Below are 24,449 nucleotides of genomic sequence, written 5' to 3'. Positions count from 1 at the left end.
GATGAAAATAAGTTTATCTTACATTTAGTAAAATTTGGATCATGACTACAACTACGTGCTAATTCTTATGGAAAAAGAAACAAACTGAATGTTGACTGTTGAGATTTTTGCTTTTTGGGGGGGGGGGGGGATTCAATTTTCCAAACAAAATAGTGAGATAGATCTCTTGACATTTGACTTTGGCCATGCAACTATAAGGGTCATCTTTGCAAAACTACTCCCTTGCCGTTAATATTCAAGTAATTGTTTACTTTTACATCCTTGCAATGTGTTAATTCATTCACCACACACTTATTAAATGTGTGTGGTTACTGGAATAGGTGCTAGGGAATTATCAGTGGACAAAACAAAATTCCTTCCTTTAGAGAGCTCATACCTTAACAGAAGAAAGTTAACCAGTTTACACTGCATCACCAGTAATTTACAACACCAACACCTGGGAAAGAATGACAGCAGCTCCCACAAACAAAATAATCTAGACGGCAAAAAAAGGAACCACAAGTGGGAAAGGATATTGGAGTTAGTATCATCAGGGGAGGCTGGTCCTCCAGTGAACATCTTGTGTTTGGATGACCTATGCCCCTCTATCCAGCTCCCTTCGAGGAAACAGACACCTATACCTAAAAATGTAAATAATATTAAATTTTTCTAAAACCTCAATTTCTAAAACCATGATTTCAAGGCCAAAAGACCTACACACAAATCTAGCTGGATCGTAAGCAACAGTCCTCTAGAAACTGCAACACTAGAAGGCACAGGCTGGACAGAAATTCACCTTCCACAGGACGCACTGAGTGCCGCACTGTTACTTGCATAATTTCCCTCAGGACACAGCTGTCTTCTAGTTCCTTAACCGTCTGGCTCTTCGTCCCTCTCCCAAGCTTGCACTCCTCACCAACTGTTCCCACGATGCAGATGGAAGTTAAATTCCTTCAACAAAACCCTCTGTGAGGATAGCTACAGTCTGCATCTAGATGAGCCTGGGCCTCCCTCACACCTACGCTCCAGTCTCTGCTCTTCAGAGGGGCTGCAAGGGGCTGCTGCTGTTTCACACAACCCAAAGAAGAATTTACCTTCCAGGAGTAATCCCTCTTCTCTCCACAGTATCAGGATTCCTCCAGCCTCCCAGGCAAGTGCCACGTTTGAGATTTCTCTCTCCCTTAACAGCTACAGCTGTTCTGTTGACAAGCAGTGTAGTGGCAAGGCTTCTGAAGCTAGACTAATGAGAGTGCAAATGCCTGCTCAGCCAATAATTAAAAATGTGACCTTGGGCAAATTATTTAACCCCTCTGCTCCTCAAATGCCTTGCCTGTATAAGTGAGGGTAACTTGTTCTAGCTCACATCACAGGTCTGTTGTGAGGATAAAATTATTTAATGAGATCATTAACTAACATTTCTTCTGACAACAATAACCAAAACAAAGCAACTGCAGATTCCAAGAGAAACAATTTTGGAAATAAAGCAAACTACAACGTAGCTTAATTCTAAGCAATTAACAGAGAACATAAATAGTCCATTTGTTATCTGACACTTGGAACTTTCCCTTCAAGAACAAGTTTAGGGGAGAGATTTATGTTGCCTTGTTACCATTTCAAACCCACTGTGTGAACACCATGGGCACTATTCACTGAAAAATGATGAAATGCTGGTTTTACTTTCCAATTTTTTTAAATCAACTGATAAATAAAGCATGGGAAACAGACACAACTATAGGACAGAATATGAATGTTTTAATCCTTGACAATGTAAAAGAAAATGGTAGAGCAAAGAAGCCAGGATCTGGGGAAAGGAGGGTATTATCTCCCTGTACAGTAAGATTATTCTGCCTCAGCTATCTGAGAGAGTGCAAAAGTGAATGATCAAAGAATGTAAGCACATTAAATTTATAAATAAAACCAATAAAGTGACTGAAAAAATAAAACTTAGTGAAAGTTGAGAGGGAAAACTGAGAGGGTACTTTTATTTATCAGATGCATCTACTAAATAAAAAGAGGTATAAGCATTGTACTTAGAGTTGGGAGGGCAACCATCAGAACAATTCAAAAGAAAGATGGTTAGAAATCTAGTCTGAAGCACAGGGTAGGAATACAAGGATAGACTTTTCAATTTATACTCTTCTACGGTCACTGAATTTTATTTTCCTGCCTGGATACTGCTTTAAAAATAACAATAGTCCTTTTTAAGTGATCAAGATTTAAATGTGACATGAACTCTATCATATACTTAAGTGAAACAACATTATCATTTTAAATGCATGGAACTGTACATGTATCTTTGTGTTGCTTGCATATCTTCATATATAAACATAACAAAAATAAGAATGCCTTATGTTCTTCTATAATCAGCCTTTTCCACTTAGGATGTCAAACATCTCTCTATGTACCACATACCAGTAAGCAGGCAAATGGATAAATGGACACAGCTGAATGGAGAGAGACCCACCCCTCAATGCTAACAGTGATCATTTTTGGTAATGACATTATCATCTTTATTTTCATTTTAATATTTTCCAATTTCTCAAAGAGTACATATTATTCTTATGATCAGAAAACAAAACAAGGCTTTTTCAAAATTAAAATTCAAAATAAAATAAAAGTCACAATCGTGGTGGAAAACATAAATGCAGGAGCAGAGCTCCTGGCAGAGAACTCCCCTTCACCCTCCATCTTCCCTTCTTTCCCAACTATCAACTCTCTCTGGGATGTAGCCGTCCTTCTCTACCTCCTTTGCCACATCTATTTTAGGAGAGTTCACTGCCTCCCACCTAAAGTTATTTCAACAGCCTCTCAACCTGACTCTCCAGCTCACCTGTCTAATCCACCCAGGATAAAAGTACAGAACTAGCGTTAAAGCATCACTTTGCTCATGCCCGATCGCACCCCTACTTAAGAAGTGACACTGACTTTCCACTGCCCTGTATTTGTCTTCTCTGTTTAGTTCTCACAGCTGTCACTCTATAACCTGGTGCCACGTAACGTAAGCCTCCTGTCCCTCCCTCCTTGACATACACAGCAGTCTTTGGCCACCTGCCCCTCCCCCTCTCCATCTTGTGCTGTCACCACGCCTTTCTATCACTTTTTGCTGGGAAAACTTAATAATCCATCCTTCACATTTCAGCTCCACTTTCATCCTCCCACAAAGCCTTCTTGGATGATCTCACCTTCCTTCCCAAAACTACTTACCACAGTCAGAACCACAGTTTAGTAACACAAGGTTTTCTGTGTTCATTCTGACTCTCCAAATGGAACATAAATACTTTGGAGTATAAGCTTGTGTCTTAATGCCTGCTCTGTCTCCCCCTGAGCACCTAAATTAAGGCATATTCATCAGATAAAGAAGTTAACAAGTATGGATCACCTTTAGTTTCACAATAATAGATCTAGTGATCTCATGTCAACTCAAACTATCACTAATTATAAGTGCAAGAGGCATTACAAGGTTACTAAGAAACAGGTATCCCTTATTGACACACTGCATTCATACTATTTCCATATAGTAAGTGACTTTTTAGGTACCCAGGTAGAGCTGATCAGAAAAGGTAGCCAAGGCAGCTCTATGGTGTAATGGTGAGCACTCTGGACTTTGAATCCAGAAAAGGTAGCCAAATTGTGCTTGCAAATGGCATCAAGTCTTTTACTCCACTGATGGACAGCCCCATTAAGTTATACAAAGAACTTACTCTCCTTAAGGAATACCGAGGTAAGTTACTGATTTATGGCTCTGACACACAACCAGGGGCTGTAACTCACACCTTACAACTCTCACAGGGCTCAACACAATGCCTTTTACTTAGAAGGAATCCAATGGGAAACTTATCATGCCATATCAAAATACTGTATAATTCTCAACAAATGCTTTAAAACAAAGATAGCGATACCTAACAATGGCTGGTACTTACTTACATGTCCCCAGGAAAGTCACTGTGTCTCAATTTCCAATTTGCTACCTGTGCCTTAACAGCTATTTTCTGAATTGAAATACTCGGCTCAGAAATAACTGCAGCACAATGCGAGGTGGCAGGGAAACCGGGAAACACCACCGATGACTCATACAGACAAACACTAAAAGTTAGGACTCAGAACTCTTGGCCACTCATTCAAACAGTGATGAGCATGTACGCCGTGCCAGACCCCACACTAGGCTCCCACAGTACAGTCCCTTCCTTTCAGAGGATGAGGGGACCGAGACCCAAAAGGTGGAACTACTTACCCACGTCCCACAGAAAACTCAGCAGCAAAGCTGGGTCAAAGCCTACAACTCGTAAGTCACTGGTTTTTGTAACAAAACACAGGATCTCGATACTTTTAACATTTTGAAGTAACTCATATAATATTTTAATTAGAACTTAGAATTATATCAGAGACACCTTCCTGTAGATATACAATGTTCCAAAAAATTAAATCCATGAAGTAACGATGTAGACGCGTAAGAAATTAATTATTCAAAAATAACAGATTCATAGTTTAGCATCTTCCTTAAGGCCTTCCCCTCTACACAGCCTGCTGGAAGCCAGCTGCTGCTCGCCGCATTCCAGGTGCGGCACGGTTCTGACCCGGCTTGCTTACCTGCAGACACTAGGACAACTGCTGTAAACAGACTCATCTCTTCATCACTAAGTTGGAGGGCATTTAGTTTCTCACTAAATTCAAACATAGAGTTTAGCAGATCCCCTGCTCCCATTGAGTGTAAATCATCCACGCTATACTTCTTTCCACTTAAAAAGGTGACAGTACGCTCCTTTGCATCAAATAATGACGCAAACCGTACCATTAAAACCTGGAAAAAGAAAAAGACTCATATATATTTGGAGAAGTTCAATAGTAATACCAAGAAATAACTCAGTATTCAAGTCAGTTAAGAAACATCCTACATACAAGAGAAAGCTGTAGAAGAAAAACTGAGTTTATTTTTACCCAGAACCATTTGCTTAAGGCAAATTCTCTAACAAAGCAATAAATATTCCAAGAACAACATCAAAAAAATTCCAGCCAGCAGCGGCAAAGTACTCAAGTCCTGTAATACTCTATTAATAAAGATTCTGAAATGCAAATTCAAAATTAAAGCAGGCAATAATGCCAGGAAATTTGAAACTGGGTGTTGGCCAAAGGCATGAAAACTCTTAAGCTACCAAGGATATCACATGGTCTCTAAGCCCCAAGTAAGAAGAGCACGATTTCAATGCAGCGACACTTGGAAACATCCAAACACCAAATGCAGCAGATGAACTCCAATTAGTCTGTGTCAAGAACCCATAACCCAGAGAGACAATACACAAAGGTAACTATCACAGTATGTGTTCTGGACACCCAGTTATAATTGAAATCCAAGTCAAACTAGTCAGCAGTTACTTACCCACAACACTCCCTCCAGCACAGTAAGCGGTGACATCTATGTCACGCACTTCCCTCAAAACCAGATGAACACTGAACACCCATCTTCCCTTTGCAATGCTCCCAAGCAAAGACTCGTTTTACCCAAGACAGTCTAGAAAGGGCGTGAGCCTTCTAAGAAGATGGTGCTAACTCTCTAACACAGAAAACCTAAGACAAATCACAAGGTGGAAAAGATGCAAGTCCTGGAGTATGAGACTTGTGTTCTAGATCTGTGTTGTAAATTTACTGGTAATCCAAGAAAAGCCTCTTCACCTCTCTGGGCTGTAGCTACCTAACCTCAAAGATAGGTGAATTGAACTTGAACTCTGACATTCCTTCTGACTTTAAATCTTAAGTCTGATGTTTTTTCCTTTAAACAGAAAATTGTAACCTATAGGTGTTACTTTGGAATTATACTATAGCTTTTTTTTTTTTTTTTTTTTTTTTTTAATGAAAGCATCTTCTCTGTTCTAGTCCAAGTACCCAAGAAAACACAGCCAAAGGCAAAGGTTTATGTGGGATGTGGGCTGGCACATGTGAAAACAGGAGTTGGGAAAAAGGAAATGAGATGGAAAGAAGAGAGAGCCAGTATCAGAGGGTATATTAATAAGCTGGCCACCACGTGACATCAAGGATAACTGAGAGCTCAATCTTGTGGGACTATCCAGAAGTAAGGTCGTAACCCTTCCCCCACAGATCAAAGATCTGGCCCACCAGACATCAACTTCCCACCCACCACCCTGCAATTCAGAATGATGCTTAAGAGATCTCAGAGCAAGTCCTGAGACTTCCCCCACCTCAGCAGCAACAGGGAAGCATTCCACTACAGTTGGCAACAGTGGCTGCCTCAAGCCAAGGCAGAATGCATCAGAGCAAGAGAAGCTGGAGTAGAAAAAGCAGCCACAGATTTCTACAGTGAGATGAGGCCAAGAGGACTTGAGGTGGTACATAAGGGATGTCTGATACATCCCCCAAATATTCTACAATCTCCGAAAAGACTAAAACCACATTCTGCTTACCCTTTGTGTTCTGCACTGAACGGAGTAAACACTAGCTGAGGCTCTCAGCAGGTGTCTAACATTCCGGAGAACCCAGGTCCACACCTGGAAGCAATTCTAGAACTTGGAGTTTGTGTGCTGTGAATACAGCATGTACTCTGAATTTACCTTGTCTCTTCCCACGATCCTGAGATGGTCATGCTTTTGTTGGTAGTTTCTGTCTCTGGACCACAAACACTTATTTAGAAAAGGATGAAAACAAAATACAACATGTCCTGCATCAACATTCAGGATGAGTAAAACTTACCTCAAAAGTCCCAGCCTTTAGAAGGTTGACCTGGTCATGCTGAGAGAGATCTCTGAACCCGGGAATACGCTTTGCAAACTCCACCACTTCCTTCACTGCAGGGGTGAAGCTCATGGAAAATTCTTCCCAGATTTCATGCCCCGATTTATGAGGATCCACATATGGAGACTTACTCATTGGACAAACCTAATGGGCACAAAACAGAAAAACTCTTAAATTGTGAGAGGGGGTAAAGACATTCCAAAGGTGGCATACCAATCAGTGGAAACTCAATGTGAAAATACCCTCTCTGACACCAGTAAAATCTACCCATATCAGCACTGTCTCCGTTTGCTACTTGCCTTGTGACGGAAAGCCTCAGAGCAACCGAATTTAAACAGCAACTGACTTACCACAAAAGAGGCAGCCTGAGCAAACGACATCTGCAACAAGCTATTTCAAAACCTGCTGCACGGGTTTAAGAGTTAGTTTTGTAATACTGCTGCCACCTTACACTGGTTCTATGGTTTCCAAACAAATTCACACACATTTACTTGGTTCTCAACAGTTAGTTATGGCAGACATGATAATTACCATTTCTTAGGTAAGGAACTAAGACTTTTAAGAGATTTGGTGACTTACCCAAATACACCTAGAAGTCACAGGCCTAGAACCCAACCCCACACTTAGTATTTCAAAACTCCCTTTTTTCTAAATAGGCACAACTACAATGTTGTCATTCAAAGAGGAAGCGACAGTGAGATGCCTCACTTTTTTAAAAAAGGTCATTGATGACTTATTTCATACACAACGTTGTGACCACTGACCTCCACTTGTTAAATTAGGACACAGTGACTGGATATACAAGGTGCACCTTCTAAATGAGGACTGGGGAGGGAAAAATAGGAAGGCACAAAAGGTATGAGAACACTGAAAGGACTATGGAACACGCAGTGTGTACGCCATTACTAAACCCAGTCCTTACATTCCCACTAGCTCCACAGGTGACCAGGAATGGGATGACTCCATGAAGAATAGCACAAGTTAGAACTTACGTGCTTACACATTTTTCAGTCCTTAAGGGAGCCACGAAGTCTAACAACATAGAAAATTACTTTCCAGGTACTTGCAAGTGACAAAAAAAATCTGACATAAGGATTGGGGTAGACTCAACTATTTTGAAAACGAAAAAGATATTAATTACTTGTCTGTAGAAAATACCAAGCACTATCAAAGGGTCTCATGGTGTGACCAGAGTGCGTGGTGCTGCTGCTTGGGACACACTTCTGCCTGAATAGAAGCACCGTACTTTCATGCAGACTACTGTATTTGATGAAAAACATTTGAATGATATGAATAACATTAACTCATTCCAGAGGATAAAGTCTGAGAAAATCTTCAGAAACCAGCTTATTATATTAAACTATTCCTAAATTTTCAAACAATGAAATATCCATGTTCTGTATCCAAGGACCTTTTTGCATGATAATGATTAAAGAAAATAATTCCCATCTAAATCAAGGAACTACTGACTGGCAAGCTAAAAGGATCAGCTCTTCGAGAAAATCCCAAAGCTAGTAAGGTAATGATTAATCAGAATGCAACACTCTTGAAAGGGATTTCTAAGAATTAAAGGATCAATTCTTCATGATCCGTATTTTACATAAAATCCCAATCCCAAACATAGCATGTATCAAATAACATGCTTGTACCTAGTTCTGTGAGAAACCAGGTCATTCAACAAACGATGTTTATTAAAAATACCTGACCTAAAATACTGCACAAAACTGATTCTGTAAAACCTCTTAGGGTTTCTGACACCCCCACCCCTGCCCCTGATGTTGGTAAAACCTCCAGATAAAAGAAAGCCTTCAAAGCTTTCCTTGATACAAGGTGTGCAAAAAATTGGTTTCACTATACCAGATGCATTCTCCCTCCAGTGTTGCACAGGTAACTGTTCTTGTTCTCATTCTGAGAAAATCCATCTATGGAAACTCTATCACATACTCTTTGAGTATAAGCATTGGAGAAGTTCATACAATGTCCATTTGCAATACAAATGGCATGCCCGTTTGGGTAATGCATTACATTCCTCCCTTTGTACTGTCCATTGAGATGCTGCTGGCTCTCACTGCAAGGAAAGTGGCCGCTAAGCCCACCGCCACAATGGTCATGATTTAAATTATACTGCTCCATGTTCTTGGGAATCCGTTCTCTCTGTGGCTGCATGGTCTCTGTTGAGTTTTCGCGCTGCTCCTGATTGTACATAAAGGTATCCTTGTGCGCTCTGGTTACCATGCCAATCACTTCTTCCTTTGCAAAATCAGAAGAGGGAGGAGAAGAGCCTTTGATGTTTTCTTGCTCCAGCTGGGGCTTGGGTCGCAGCTGTTCCTGGGCTGGTAAAGCCGTCTGTTCATGATGTTCCACTAATGTGTCACTCTGCAAATGACCACTGAACTGGCTGTTCATCATGGTCTTCATCGCACTTTGCATTTCAATCAGCATCCTCTGTTTTTCACGCTTAGGAATACGACCAAACCGAACAGCTATTGAAGAGAGAGATATTTAACATCTACTGTCTAAATAAGACCTGTTTGTACAAAAGCATAACAAAAAATTAGTCCTGACAGCTCTGGCCTCTAATCATACCAGTAAAGAGCATCTATTTGTGTCTGGCCCAAATTATTCCAAACTTGATGGCTATATTTCTGATGTACCATACGAAGGGGGCGGGGGATCTTTCTCCCAAAACAAAGCTAAGGAGAAGATCTCTTGGGTATTTTATAAGCAAAGTCCAAGAAAGAAACTTGAAATTAACTAACAAAAATCACAGCTCAAAGCAGACCAGCATTACTATGCAGCACCTTGCTAAGAGGGCTGAAAGCTCTGTTCTTAAGAAGGCACATGGGATTTCAGCTGCCCACATCCACTAACGTTAATGGAACCCAGTAGTACAATCACTCCCTGAACAGCTGACCTTTATCAGTTCATTTTTGTAACCTTATTCTCAAGACCCAACAAGACCCAACTATTAAATGATCTGCTCTCCTCTTTCCCAACTTCTTAAAAGAGAAAATCTTAAAAAGAGAGAAAAAGAAGAAGAAAAAGAAAAAAGGAAAACCACAGTCAACAGAAATGTAGTTACTGGAAGATAACCTTCCTGGATTTTAATTAAAATCAATGAAACAAAAATAAAATCATTCATCCTCCATTATCTTAGAATGTGTCCTGTCTCCAACAGTCTCATCCATGAGGGAAAGAAAAACTTCTTTCTTTTCTAATATTTAGAGACAATAAAAACTCAATATATCCACCCAGCAAGAAAGCCTTACTCATCTAATTGTAGCCTCTGACATTTATCACTATCACAGACAATTTTATCATGTTGCACACTTTACCTCTGCTCCCTCCTTCACAACTGATTGTCATTTTTATTCTTTTGAGGCAATCACAATATCCATCAACTTTGGATCAGTATTTCTAGTGCTATAAAAAAAAATTTCAAACAATCGAAAATACAAAACATCAATTGCTGAACTCTTTTATTCAAGAACTCCTAGTTGCAATACTGTATTTCTGGGCCAGTAAGATCTTAGAGAAACCTAAGGAATTGCTTAAATGACCCTTCCCTAGAAAAACCCAAGCTTCATTCTTAGCAATTCTTAATTAACTCTACTAAACCAATTCCTCTGGAAAACCTCATACTCCTCTGCTATGTTACTTGGAACAGAATGAGACTATCCAAAAAATGATTTCCGTAAGCACAACAAAAGAGACAAATCCTTCAGTGACATCATCCACAGATAACACTAACAGTCCTGCAGAGTATCACAACTTTCGTTTTTCCATGTGAAGCGATCGCGCCAGAACAGGGCAACCAGCTCCACTTCAGAGCCTCCTGTTCTTTCCACTGTGTGTCTCCTTTCAGTGTATTCAGAATCCTCACCCTGAAAGCATACAGATATCTCAAGACTGAGAAGTGACAGAGATAATTCAGAATAGGGGGAAACTGATCCCTCAGGACTGCTAAGAAATCAAGAAGAAAAAGCCAAGGAAGGGTTCCTACATAAAGAAAAACTTAAAACTTCTTTTTTTTTAAAGGAAAAAGAAAAAGTATTCAACTTGTATAGGGAAAAAAATGGGTCTTTTCACAGGCAAGTAACAAGAAAAGAAGTGAGCCACAAGCTGTTTCTGGGGTGATGATGCTAAAACTTGACTTTATAATGAATCTGGCATCCTACAAGGCATCAAAATGTGTTCTCTAAAATCTGTTTCACCCTAAGCACAAGAGGGCCATTGGTAATTAGCTTGTAGCTCTGGTTTATGCTGAGGAATAAAAGCCAAGCTCCATATGCTTTAAGAAGATCACTCTTTAAACTGGGAACATACCATCTCTTGACATTCCGACAGAGAGACACTTTTTGAAGCGACACTGCTGACATCTGTTCCTATTCATTCTCATTATGGAACAGTTTTCATTCTTCAGGCACTTCTTGTACTGGATGTTTTGCTGAATGCTTCTTCGGAAAAAACCCTAAGAACACAGGAAGATGTACCCCGTCTATTTAAAAACATCTAGACAAACTTGTAAGGGTTCCCCCCACACCTAACTATCAGGTATATTACTAGCTACCTGGGAAGTAACTTTGGCCTAGAACACAGGGAAATATAATACTGGCAAGTAGAATTTAACTCAGTTCTTACCGTTATCAGTACTTACCTATGCCCACGAGCCAAACAAAACTCTTCTTCCCTTTCTTCCCTTTGGAGAATCTTGGCGCTTGCCAAAGCATCCCTTGTACTACACTTTACCCTGTTACCAGCCCTGCCTGCAGCCAATTTTCCAGCTCATACTTTTAACACATTGATCACCCACTGCGGATCGGGTGCCCCTGAGGAAACAACTGTCACCCAGATTTGGGTGACATGGCAATCAACGTGTTAATCACAGACAAAACTCTTAAAATATGAATGACTGATTTCGAGGAAGCTGACAGAGAAATGTGTTCCCTAGCTATAATCCCCTTGCTAGAACTGAGGATTACATTAGTAACTTGTTGGTCTTTCCTGGATTATTACCTGCTGACACCAGACAGGCCTACTTATATGGGCCAGGTGTTCCTGGTTACTTGTCAGCGATAGGTAAGTGTCATGCCACAGCCCACAGACCAGTTAATGGCTAGGAAAGACAGTTCCCAGCTAAATGGCTACAAATAACTTTACTATGCAAACAATTTAAGGTCAAGCTTTGTGAGTGGTCTTTGAAGATCTCCAGCTAAATGGTTCCCTTGACTTATTCAGAAAAATCAAGAACAAAATTATTTTAAACTGCAGTTTCCTTGAATACCATAACTAATCACATATTTGATGACTCTATATTAGCAACGGGGGGATACGACATCTTTATACTTTGTTACTGCAACATTATACTTGGATGCTACAATATCTGAGCTAGACACAACTTTAAGAGCAATTATGTATGGTTTTATCAACAATACACAATTAGGCTCATTTGCTTGTGCTTTTGTTTCTCTAGCTATAAATATAAAGGGAGAATAATGCCTGTCCCACAGTTATTTCACATTTTTGTGAAAAAAAAAAAAAGTGACTCAACCATTCAGAGCTACCAAGCTCACAATTTATTCAGAGCCACCCTAGAAAATATTTCTTCTTTCATGATGTATATTCATTATCTTGCTCGCCCACCATATCCTGCCAAACTGGATTCCTGCTCCTGGCTTTCAGTCCAAGAACAGCAAGAGCACATGTCTTGGCCATGTTAATTTTAGATACTCAAGAGAAAGGGCTGTGCCAGATTAAAAAGGAGACAGAGAGAGAGAGTCCCTGGATAAAAGCAGGCAGTACAGGCCATCTCACTTGGAATTATCTGACTCAGAAATACGCAACTAAACTTACAAACAAAATGCGCTTTCCCAAGGGCTCCATTTATATTCAAGATTCTTTTATAAACTTGGGATTACTTCTGATACCACATTTTCACAAGTATTTAGGAATCAATCCCAACTCCTCGTACCTGACATGTCAGAATGTCTAAGTATTTGATGAGACCTATTCAAAGTTTGTTTAAACTAAGTTCCAAAACAGGCAGTAGCACTTTATCTGTTTTGCTCCCTGCTGTTTCATTTGGAACAGTGCCTGATTCAGTAACAAATAAACATTTCATACCATATTGAAGTTTGAGTGAGATAGCAAATTTATTGTGATCAAAATCTTAAAAAGAAATACTTTCACCGAATTTAAAATATACTTTTCAAAACAAGTTATGTCTATACAGAATATAAAATGCTTGATACTTTAAGAGGAGCAGCTGATTGCTCTCCTCCTCTCAGACTGTCAGTTGTGGAAACTGGCAAACCTAACTTTAATCCCACAATCAGTAGCTTAAAGAAACAAAAGCATGCTTTACCTTACAGCCTTCACAAGCATGAACTCCATAGTGGAATCCTGACGCCACATCCCCACAGACTTTACACAGTAGAACCATGCCACTAAACTCTAAGGCACAAACAGACACAAGAGTGAAAAGCTGGAAGAAAAAACTACAACTGTTTCATTTTCTTTACAATTGAATATTTTGTTTTATTCAACTTGTAAGTACTTTAATATACAAATCTATGTTTATAATGTAAAAGAAAAATCTTTACCCCAAATTAACAAATTAAAAGAAATCGTGGTTTTCTTTTAAACATTTTACGGCACTGCCAAAAATATCTCACAGAGCTGGTTTTTCCCTCCCTGATGGTTTTAAACATACACTGATTATTTAGAGTTACTTTACATCAGATATGCAACCAAACTAAGAAAACAATTCTGCTGGATAAGAATTAAGAAGTCAGGCAGAGATGTCAATCAATAAAGGTGCCAAGGGGTTTCTCCACAGGCTGCTCTACAGACACTCAGTTGAGCTCACCTGAAGGCACCAGACAGGCCCCATTCCTTCCTGATCCTGCCCTGTACCGGCCCATCTTACCTCCACCCTCACTCAGGGGTCCAAATTTCCACTACTCATTTGGCTGTCCCAATCCTCCTTTGTTTCCTAATCCCAAATGTTCCTAGGTCCAACTGCATGAACACAAACCCTTTTCCACGAGTAAGTACTCTGTTCTAAAAACCAGACTAAGAAGCGCCGAAGTGCTGTGCAATGGGGTACCCTAGAGAAAACATGGTCAGAGTACGTAGCCACGTATCTTGCTCCTTGGCAAGACTCAATTATGACAGCCCCTAGGCAGCAACTTTTAAGACCACCAATGATTTCTTATCTAATCACTCAACTATGATTACCCAGAAGAGAGTGAAAATTACACCCAAAAATAAAATGGTCCCCCAAATGAACAGCTGATAAAGCAAGCCCTGCCTACAGTTAGCGGTACCAACCCTTAGGAAGCCAACGTAACTTACTTGTCACTCCACTATGACTCTTTGTCATGCCAGGTGCACTCGATTTGCCTGTTTTCATAGAACAATCGATTCGATCCTTCTTCAGGATGCCTTCAGAGTTGGAGAGGTCAGCATTTTTGGGATTCCCGTTGTTATCAGAAGTAGTGCTATTTGGAGAAGATGGAACAGAGGAGGAGGAGGACTGGAAACTATTCTCAGAGCCCTCGCTGTGACAAGAGGCGGGGCTAGAGGCTGAGCTGGAAGAACTGATATAGGCAATCACACCTCCTAGAAAAGAGGGTCAAATCAGGTAATTAGACACACGATAACATATAGTTTCTATTTTTGCAAATCTGAACAGTAAAGACACTAACTTTAGAAACAGGTTGATGATTAAAATTACCCCAAAAGGAAACAGTAACTTATTTCCTTCCCTATTTCCTACTACTCTTGCTTCCTCGAAGTTCAAAGCCATATAATTCCCACTGACTAGGCATTCTGAGCATATACAGATTCAAACCTAAAGTTTTTCATTTTCCAATCTATTCCTAAAAGGAATGAAAAACCTTCCTGAATGACACAGTTTAGGGTCAACAGGTTGTTTTGGCCGTGAAAAAATCTGGTTCTCGCCCTCTCTTTGCTTCCCTCATTATACCTTTATATGACTCAATCCCAGAACAATGAGTTCATCCTTTACCTTCCCCAGCACTTGGCTGAAACGAAGGTCAGTCAAGAACAGATTAACATTTGGAACTCCAGATAAAGTAATTTCTCCGGAAATGAAAAACCCTTCACGGCCGTTGCTCCCAAAATCTTTGTTTTGATGCTCCCTGAAGACTCTATGATTATCCACTAAACTCCAAGAAAACACTCTTTTCTCTCCACACACTTCTGCCATTGGACTTGCAGACACCCTTAACTCTAAGCAGCTCTTAAGGAATCCAGACTCACTACTTGCTTTCCTGACTCACTATTTACAGTAAATGTCAAAGAGGCTGGAAGGAGAATGCACGCTGGAAGCTAACTCCCTCTTCACGGAGCTACTCTCAGAACACTCTTCATAACTTCATTCATGTAACCTCCACAACCCCCTGAAAACTGGCCCAGACCTCTTAGAGACTGTAAATCTGCAAGGTTAAGAAATAGCATTTAGAATTACTCTTAGGGTATAATTTCAAACTTCTTCCCTCAAAGCAATAACATGTTGCAAGAGTAACCTGAGGGCCAAATATGTTATTTTTCTGAATCCCAGGCCAAACAAGTAATTCTCATCTTCTCTGCCGAGTTCTGCTGTGGTTTCTTTTTCTCTCTCCATCGTCAGCAAACATGTATTGGCTTTTTCAATGTGCATCAGATACAAAGGTTAATTATCTTTCTTCCATCACTGTCTTGAACTTTTATTTAAACCTACTGTTTTCCTGTTTCCATCTATTTCTCAACAAGAGGGACTATAAGCACCTAGGGTCTCTTAATTCTCTGTACATGCTTTACAGGTAATAAGCCTGCCATAAAGATTTCTAAGACCTACTTCTCTGTCTTTGTGAAGCCCACATCTAATAACATGGACAGATCCTTAACAGGATGAAACATCACTAGGAAGTCACAAGTAAAACAGGCATTTTTGAGAACCTAGATGACTATTTGAAAGAGAAAGTGGAGAATTTTACACATTCCCAAAGGAACAACTGCAATTTAAGCATTCACTCTGAAATGAAAACCTTCCTTGCTAGAGGGAAATGATTCCCCAATCTTTTTTTAGGTTAAGAGTCACACTTTTAAGTCATTCAAGTTCAAATACACACACACACACACACACACACACACACACACACACAGAGCAAAATGCTGTAGCCAAATCAATTCCAAAGAACAGAAAGACATTTCTGTTTACGGAGAACAAAAAAAGGCAAAGGAATTTTAAGTCACTTTTAGTCTGTCATGTTGACATTAGGAGCCAGATATATATTTAAGTACCAATTATATACATCCATGCCGGGAAGCCCTGAGAAGTAAAATGCTACCACAACTCTCAGGGAGTTTGATTACAAACCAGAAGAGAAGTTAAAACAGGTGCCTACTACGCCAAGAGAAACACAACAGTGATCATCATACATAGTAATATGCACAAATGCAACTAAATGTACTTGAGTCTTAAAGACAAAAAATATCAACAATGTGGACAGTTCATCCACTTTCCACTCCTGAAGCATATGCCTGGCATCAGTCTTGCGGTGGAGGTATGAATCTGCTCTTTCTATAGTCTGATCCATTTCCAAATGCCCTTGACATGTGCTTATCACCTGCCCAGAGCGAAGCCAGTCATCCTCAAAGTGTGGTCCTGGACCAGCGGCGTCAGCATCACCTGGAACTCTCTTAGAAATGCAAGTTCTCAGGCCCCACTCCAGATCTATTCAATCAGAAACGTTAATCACCTTGGTGATTCTGAATCGCAGCGAAGCTTGAGAACCACTGTCCCAAGCCAACTACGTCATCTGTGCTCCATGGGAGAAAAAGCAACCAAGGGGAATTTTAATAATAGGAATTTCATCTACCACTGATTTTAAAATCTAAAAGCTCCTAACACTCCAAACACAAGAAAGAGATTCCTAACTTTGAATTTATTCCACCATTCGGAGAGATTATGCAAAATAAATATCATCAGAATCACCTGCTGCTTTTTTCAAAATACACGTTTCCAAGGCCCCGCCTAGACTACAGAAGGCACTCTCAGGATTGAGCACCTGAACAGGCTCTCCAGGTGATTCTCTGCACGCTGAAGTACAAGGACGGCTACAACCAGTGAATTCAAGCACAAACTGGCCCACAGCTTTCAGGGCTGATTTTTCAGACATAACTGCCTGAGTATCCCTAACACAAGGAGTCCAAAGAGAAATGATTTTAACCTGGAAGCCTATCAAATGTCATGGTGCTGGGTAAAACCACTGTGCCAGATGTTTTTATAAAACTTTAGAGATCTGAAGATCCCATTAGAAATTCCAGGTGGTAGCAAACTGCTACTTTTTTCACACTTGCTTCTGCTCAGAATGGGATACAAAGAAAAATATTATCCTTAGTCCTCAATAAATCCCCCCAAAATTCACAGCTGTCTGAAGTACTTCCTTAGGTAGTAAATTCACTAACATCTCATTCTCTCAAAACATGAGAAAGTAAGGCCTTCCTAGGGCCAGCATTTGAGTCAGCCATTTCTGTTCATAAGGTCTTCCACCTCCGCTTGGAAATGAACGCGCTATCCTGACGGCTTAAGAACCGGATTAAAGCCCTGACTGGGCAATGGAAGGTATTGTTACTAATTACCCAAATCGCGCCTGCCTTTGCAAAAGCTCCAAAATCACACCTAAGAAAAATTACTGAGCTACTATCAATCCAGTTAAGATTCAATTCCTGTCTTTAGGAAGTTCAACAATCATTTACAACAAGCATCTGCGCCAGGAGCCATGGAACCAAAGATGATCCACCGAGAGGCAGCTACATTCTCTTATCAAAACCTTCGGCACTGACTTGGCTGTCTTAGCACGTATCAGACACCAATCTACCAAGCTGATGGTGAGCAACCCAAATAGGTTAAATTTTAATTTCCTAGAAGGTAAGGAGTACATCTAGAAGTTCCTCAACTCAATGAAGAAAGGGAAGTGAAAAACACAAATCACCAAGAATGTCGAGAATAAAATGACACAATTTCACATCATATTTCATCCTCACAAGAACCCTATAGGTTGACTTCCATTACCCCATTTTACAGAAGAGGAACTCAGACTCAGAGAGGTTAGTAACACAGCTACCACGTGGCAGGGCCAGGGCTGAAGTCAAGGCTGTCTAATTCCAGAGTAGAGACTACTGTTTCTTACTGAGAGAACCTAGGCAAGCAAGTCACTTTCAGTCTCTCTAAACCTGAGTCATCTTCTACAAAATGGGAATATCTGCCTGAGTTATTACAAGATTGAAAAGAAATGGTGTTTATAAATGTGCTTTTTTACACGAAGAATTTTTAACGATAAAGCAAGAAAGGTCAAATCCCTGAACCAGCAAGTCCAACACCTCCAGAAACAGGCAGAATGTATCTTAGTTGCCTTGAGCTAAAATTAGCTGAGGCAGAGTCTTCTCTATTTTTAGTTGAAAAGGACCCTGGAGCTGGGCCAGGTTCCCAGGCTAGGGCTTACCCAGTGGTCAACTCCAGACAAGCCAATAGTCAACATCCAATTTTGTCCTGCTGGGAAGCACTTACTGTCCCTGCAGATACTGGGGTTTTCTTACTCTAATTCTAGACTTGCCCATCATCAAATTCCCCACTGCCCGTCATCCTGGAAAGTATGTTTATGTTCAAGTCATGACTATACTTTTTTTTGCCTGTGGCTTAAAACAAAACATTTTTAACCATTAAGAAGCTTTAGTTTTCTCAGGGGGAGGGTATAGCTCAGTGGTAGAATGTGTGCCTCACATGCACAGGGTCCTGGGTTCGGTCCCCAGTACCTCCATCAAAAGTAAATAAAAACCTAATTACGTCCCCCCCAAAAAATTTTTCTTAAAAAGCTTTAGTTTTCTCATTTTAAAAGTAAGTTATTAATAATTTCTACTCACAGGATGATAGAGTGGATCTAATGAAGCACTAAACTTCCAACTGTGTGCTAGTGTCAGGGCTCCAGAGAACATGGTCCCTTCCCTAAAACGCCTTTATAGGCCAACTGAGGACACAGCTATGTTAACCACTCATTCCAATGCAATGTGAGCAATGTTTCATACAAACTACTGTGACCTGCTGATGGCACAAGAGCACTATGGAGGGCAAAGATCAAGAGAGGTGAACACAGCCAAGGTGACAAGTGGGATCTTAAAGAATATGTAAATTATTAAAGGACATACCATGTAAGAGATTATTTAAGAAAACAAAGAACACAGTGACAAAAAACCAAAACGATCTTATCTTGTAAAACAGTGTTCTTGTCTTCATGTAAATGGGGGGGGCACAGGGGTAGTGTAATCTAGTGTCTGGGGAAAAAACCATACTAGCAACAAGATTAAAAAAAGAGGAATGATGAAATTGGGAGGCTCTGCTGAGCCCTGTCCTTTTTCCACCAGCTATGACCCTATACTACTGCAAACTGTATGGATGCATTCAGTATCTTCTTCACCCTCAAGAAGACAGGACCACCAAAGTTTTGCATATACCTTCAAATGTTCTATGGCTAAAACCTAGCACAGCACAGTAGTTACCTTGTGGTCCCCAAGTAGACTTTTTGGATTCAAAATCACGCTCTCCACTTGCCTGGGTAAGTTACTAAACTTCAATTTACTTAGACCCTCACCTTTAAGTAGTGACAGCAGTACTTTCTTTCATAGAATTCATGTGAAGTATCAAAGTAGTAACACATGTAAAGGGCCTGGCATATAAATGCTCAACAGATAACTGGTGATTATTATTTTACCATCATTATACTGGAAGAGTTCGATCAGAATAGTTCAAACAAAACCAACCCTCCGTCCAATCTTCTTTCCTTCAGTTTTGAAGGTGACATCTGCACCCAGTGGGTTCTCTGTAGGTTTATTTCCATGCTACCTTCTGAATCCCTTAACTCAATGACTAGTCAAGCAACTTCCTGCTTCACTTCTGATTCTTCCCACTATCTATTGCTCTCTCTCCAAGTGAAGTTTTCTTTACTCTTACCTTCCTCTGATGTTTTCTTTCAAGTTTGGAGAAAGATGGTAGAATAGATTTATAAAGATAAGAATGTGGGAATGTTTTCCTAATTTTTAAAATGTGCATTACAGCCGTGGTTATGAAGTTTGTGCAATAAAAAAAACTGGTATACTCAATCAAAATCTGTGACAAGAATGTGGAGTCAATTTCTACAACTTCACTATTTCACATCTGTATTAGTCATGGAGAGGGCAGAGACACAATGTGTCATGATTTATAGGACAGAGAGAATGGTCACTGGTTGACTATGTATTGACTAATAAAATGGTATCCACCCAAAGGGAGGAGACAGAGGTGTGCCACACAGCACTGAACTCGGCCCCATCCTAGCAACATTTACAACAATCGGGAGGAAGTTAAAGGGAATGCTTATCAAAGTTCCCTCAGAAGGATGGCAGAAATTATTAGTATACTGGGTAACAGCTTGTGACAACCTACCTTGAAGCCAAAAGGAGTAAGAGAAAATTTAAGAAGAGTAACCGCAAGTTCCTACAGTTCAGGTCAAACCATTATCTGCACGATGGATGAAACCTAGCTTCAAAACAGTTCACATGAAAAGGTTCTAGTTGACTGCAAGGTTACTGTGAGTCAGCAAAGCAATATGCCACAGAGGACAAGCCTGCAGAGAATTCATTTACAGCAGAATTCCCAGCTTGGAACTTGGTAACCGTCCAACAACTTCCACAGGAGCCTGTTCACTTCTGGGTGCCACATCCCCAAGGGTAACAAGGATGACGATCAGAAAAAAACAACAGAGCAAGGACCAAGAGCTGAGAACTGACAATGGAAGAACTGACAGGGGATGGGAGCAGGAAGCCGGTGTCAATAATCATCCAAATGAAATGTAATCATTTGTAGCCACAAAAGCCAAAATTAACATCGGACATTATGTTCCAGTAAAGTTCAAAACAGAAAAAAAAACCTTTCTAACCACCTGGGCCGCCCACCTTGTCCGATTGCAAAGCTGGAAGAATTCACTTACGCTGGGTTAGAGGGGGTTGAACCTTACAATCTCTAAATTCTGACCAAGTGAAACTTCAATTCCATGATAGATTTACTCAAATTTTTAAACTATCCTCCAAGGGGTAAGTAGGCCCACAGGTAACGAAAACACAGAAAAATGACTTTTTTCACTGTTGGTGGAAAATTCACAATGTTAGGAGGGTATGGTTTCTAGAACACGTAACTTAAAAAAAAATAACTGGCTGCTTCTGCAACCTCATTGGCTTCAGGGAAGGGCCATCCTTCGTCCAGGGGCAGACAAAGGGCAGAAGGGAACCCGGAATTGTTCTGTGGCGCTGAAACAAGACAAGAGAAGGACTGATCAGGTCAAATTTTGTTAATCAGATTCGGGGAAGGCCTGCGAGCCATGAGTGTAAAAAAAAAACTACGCGAACTGGCAACAGCCAGCCTTACGGGAGGCCTGGGAATCACTCGGGGTCACCTGAGTCACTAAGGCCAGTACCCGCTCACAGGCTCCCAGCCCGAGGGGACCTTCGGCCCGCTTTTGTGACGGAAGGCGTGTAAGGCAGGTCGCGGCCCAGAGGAGGCCACTGAAACAATGAATTTTTTTTTATTTTTTATTTTTTTGCAAATTCGAGGCAGCACTACCACGAGGGCGGTTGTGGGCCCGTCCGCCGGGCGTCGCTCGGGAGCCACGCACCCTCGAGCGCCGGGGAGAGTCTGGCGTCGGGGAAGCCCCACGCCCTCCCCGCCGGCCCTCCTTCGGCCACGGGCGCGCCCACGCTCCGCGCTTCCTCCTCACTGCCCGCTAGGCCGCGGCTCCGCGCGCGGGTCACCTCGGGGCCGCGCGGGCGGCGGTGCCCGGCGCCATCCGCGCCCGCTCGGTCCCCGCGGCGCGCACGCGCGGCCTCCTCCGCAGTGAGCAACCCCGCGGGGGAGGAGGGGATCGCGGCCACGTCACAGCCCGAGGGTTCCGGCGGGGCGGGGCCTCCCGCGGGGCTGCGGCGCTCCAGGCCGGCGCGCGTGCACCCGCCCCCACGTGTCCCTGCGGCCCCCGGGAATGTGGGTCACGGAGCCGAGCGGCCTCACGTGTCCCCGCCCGCCGCCGCCGCCCCAGCGCCCATTATGTAATGCCGCGTCACGCGCCCGCCCAGCCAACCGGGGCCCGCGCGCCGCCGAACGTAAACACAGCGCGCACGTGGCTCGCGCGGCCGGGCCATGTGAGGGGGGGGCCGGGCCGGCGCCGCCGGGCCGCGCTGCGGCGTCGCGGGGAGCAGAAAGGGCGGCCCGGGGGGCGACGAGCGCCGAGGCCGAGGCGAGTCCACGGCGAGCAGCGGCCCTCCCCACCGGCCCCCGGCCCCCGCCGCCGCCGCCCTCGGAGGGCCCCGACGGGCTCCGCGCGCCCCTCCGCCGCGCCCCACCCGCCGCAGTCGGCTCTTACCCGCATTCACCTCCATGGTGCCCTCGGGGAGGGGGCCGAGGCCGCCCGCTTCCCGCAAAGGGGGCAGCGCCGCCGCCGCCGCCTCAGCGCCGCGCCGCCCCGGGCTGGAGGCAGCGGTGGTCGCGGGGCCCCCTCATGGGCAGGGCGGGCGGGACGCCCGGACCCAGGCCCCGCGGCCGGAGCTCGGGCTGAGGGGACAGAGGGCGGCGGCGGCCGGCGAGCGGCGCTCCTCGCGGGGTCCCTGACAACAAAGCGGCAGCGCGGCGGCTTCCTGCAGCCAGCGCACCGCGGCGGCGAGGGCGGCTGACGGGGAGGGCAGCCGCGACCATGTGACCCGCGCACACACCCCCTCCCTCCGCCCGCCCCTCGGCCGGCCGCTGCGGCGACTCCGCCCCCTCCCGCCGCCCGCGCCTCTCCCCTCCCCCTCCTCTTCCCGGCCTCCGCCAACGCCTGCTCGCCCTCACCCTGCTTTCCCTCCTCTTCCGCACTTCCCTCCTCCCGGCCGACCTTCCCGCCTCGGGCTGGGAGTCCCCTCCTCGTACACCTCCCGAGACCTGCCCCCTCCTCCACCTAGTGACACCTCAGGTCGCCTCGGACGTTTACCTAGACCGCCCGGTGGCGCCGAGGAGACCCGCTTTTCAGGACCCGGGGCTGGGCCAACCCCTGACCGCCCCACAGGTCCGCTCTCCCACCGACGGATCTCTAAACGCGGGGCTCTGCAGACACAGCCCAAATCTCTTTCCTTTACACCCGCCTCGGTGACTTCATCCAGTCTAGTAGCTCACATAAACCTGTGTTCTGATGATTGCCGAATTTACATTTTATTTTCAAACCGTGACCTGTCCTCTGAGCTCCAGATTTGTGTATCCAGCAGCCCGTTTGATTACGCCCCTTTGATGTCCTTTAGGCATCTCAAATGTATGTCAAAATGCAGCGAATGCACACTTAAGATTTGTGCATTTCACCTTGTATGTAAGTTTTACATTAAAAAAAAACCTAGAAACAAATGACATGTGCTGAGGTATGAAGAGGGAAGTGCACTGATGTCCGCCAGTTAAATGCATTACAGAAGAAAGATGGATAGAAGTATAGGAAGGTGGTGGTTGTAGATGTTGTATGTGGGTATTCTCTGTAAAATCTTTCCAAATTGCTCTTTGAAATTTTCAGCTTAAAATGTTGAAGAAAATGGAATGTGTAAGACGTTTTATGTCCAGAAACTTCACTTCTCGCCCTACCCCCCCATCACCTGCACGCCCTATCCCATCTCAATCTTTATTTTTTGGTAAATCTCCCACTTCCTGAAGTCAGCAAATCAGGTTTCTCTTCTCTCTCTCTCTGCTTTTTTAGAAGTTTATTTTATTTATTTATTTTTATTTGGTGCGGGGAGATAATCAGGTTTATTTATTCTTAGAGGAGTACTGGGTATTGAATCCAGGAGCTCATGCATGCTAAGCATGCGCTTTACCGGTTGAGCTATACTCTCCCCGGCTCACTGCTTTTTATAACGCCATTCAACCCATTAACAGATTCTGAGCTGTTCTACCTTCCTAAGATGTCTTCAGTCTTTGTGCTTCTCTGCATCAGCATTACTATTTCTCCAGGTAAAACCACCGTCAGAAATCTCTTGCCTGGGCTACTGTGATAGTTCCCTAACAGGGAAAATGCTCCTGTATCCACCTACAGTCATTCTCACCAGTCAGTGTATTTTTTTTTAATGTAAATGAGATCTGATTACTCTGTGAAAACCCTCCAATAGCTTTTTTTTTTTAACTCCAATGCCTTAAGCTGACCTACAAAGCCCTGCACAATCTCTGAGCCCTGCTTCTCTCTAAGGCCCTCCGCAGCCCCCTCTACACAGCTCTCTACTCAGTGTGGTCCTCTTTCCTTCCCTACCTCAGCACTGTATCACACTCTGTGATGCTGAAGCAAGACTTTGCCGGGCTACACTTTGTAAGCTTGCTTTTTCATTTTAGGTATCAACCACCACCTGCTTCTGCACAGGTAAAATGAGGCAAATATACACGGTGTAGAAGGCAGAAATCATAAAGTGGACACTACCCTGAAAAGGCCATGCTGTTTGGTTCCAACCAGAGTCATCCCTCAGAGTCCTCAGGGCATCGACTCCAGTACCTCTGCAAATCCCATAAGCCACAGATGCTCAAGTCCCTTATATAAAATGGTGTAGTATTTGCCTGTAATCTACACACATCCTCCCCTGTATGTTTAATCATCTCTAGATTACTTATAATACCTAATACAATGTAAATGCTATGTAAA

The 24,449-nt window shown here is 42.9% G+C and overlaps 1 protein-coding gene, 1 long non-coding RNA gene and 1 other non-coding gene across 4 annotated transcripts in view; 2 read left to right on the top strand and 1 right to left on the bottom strand.

Annotated features, from left to right (window-relative positions):
* Window positions 1-22,568, bottom strand: part of NR1D2 (nuclear receptor subfamily 1 group D member 2) — a 27,339-nt gene extending 4,771 nt beyond the window's left edge. Inside the window, exons 1-7 of one of the 2 annotated variants that reach the window (XM_072949491.1) lie at window positions 22,173-22,559; window positions 14,077-14,343; window positions 13,085-13,173; window positions 11,047-11,191; window positions 8,578-9,203; window positions 6,679-6,864; window positions 4,567-4,777 (exon numbers count right to left, since the gene is read on the bottom strand). In XM_072949491.1, the coding sequence (XP_072805592.1) occupies window positions 4,567-4,777; window positions 6,679-6,864; window positions 8,578-9,203; window positions 11,047-11,191; window positions 13,085-13,173; window positions 14,077-14,343; window positions 22,173-22,188 (1,540 nt within the window). In that variant the 5' untranslated portion in view covers window positions 22,189-22,559. Of the gene's footprint in view, window positions 1-4,566; window positions 4,778-6,678; window positions 6,865-8,577; window positions 9,204-11,046; window positions 11,192-13,084; window positions 13,174-14,076; window positions 14,344-22,172 lie in introns of both variants that reach the window. The other variant, XM_072949542.1, reaches the window with a different exon arrangement.
* Window positions 18,476-18,548, top strand: TRNAV-CAC (transfer RNA valine (anticodon CAC)). The gene has a single exon. It is a non-coding gene; the product is annotated as a tRNA-Val (tRNA).
* Window positions 21,964-24,449, top strand: LOC140689498 (uncharacterized). The gene is made up of 3 exons (XR_012064535.1): window positions 21,964-22,046; window positions 23,699-23,773; window positions 24,146-24,449. It is a non-coding gene; the product is annotated as an uncharacterized lncRNA (long non-coding RNA).

Source organism: Vicugna pacos, chromosome 1 (genome assembly GCF_048564905.1).
Source record: "Vicugna pacos chromosome 1, VicPac4, whole genome shotgun sequence".
NCBI lineage: Eukaryota > Metazoa > Chordata > Mammalia > Artiodactyla > Camelidae > Vicugna > Vicugna pacos.
The sequence above is the reverse complement of the archived record's forward strand: the minus strand, read 5'-3'. Positions and strand labels throughout refer to the sequence as shown.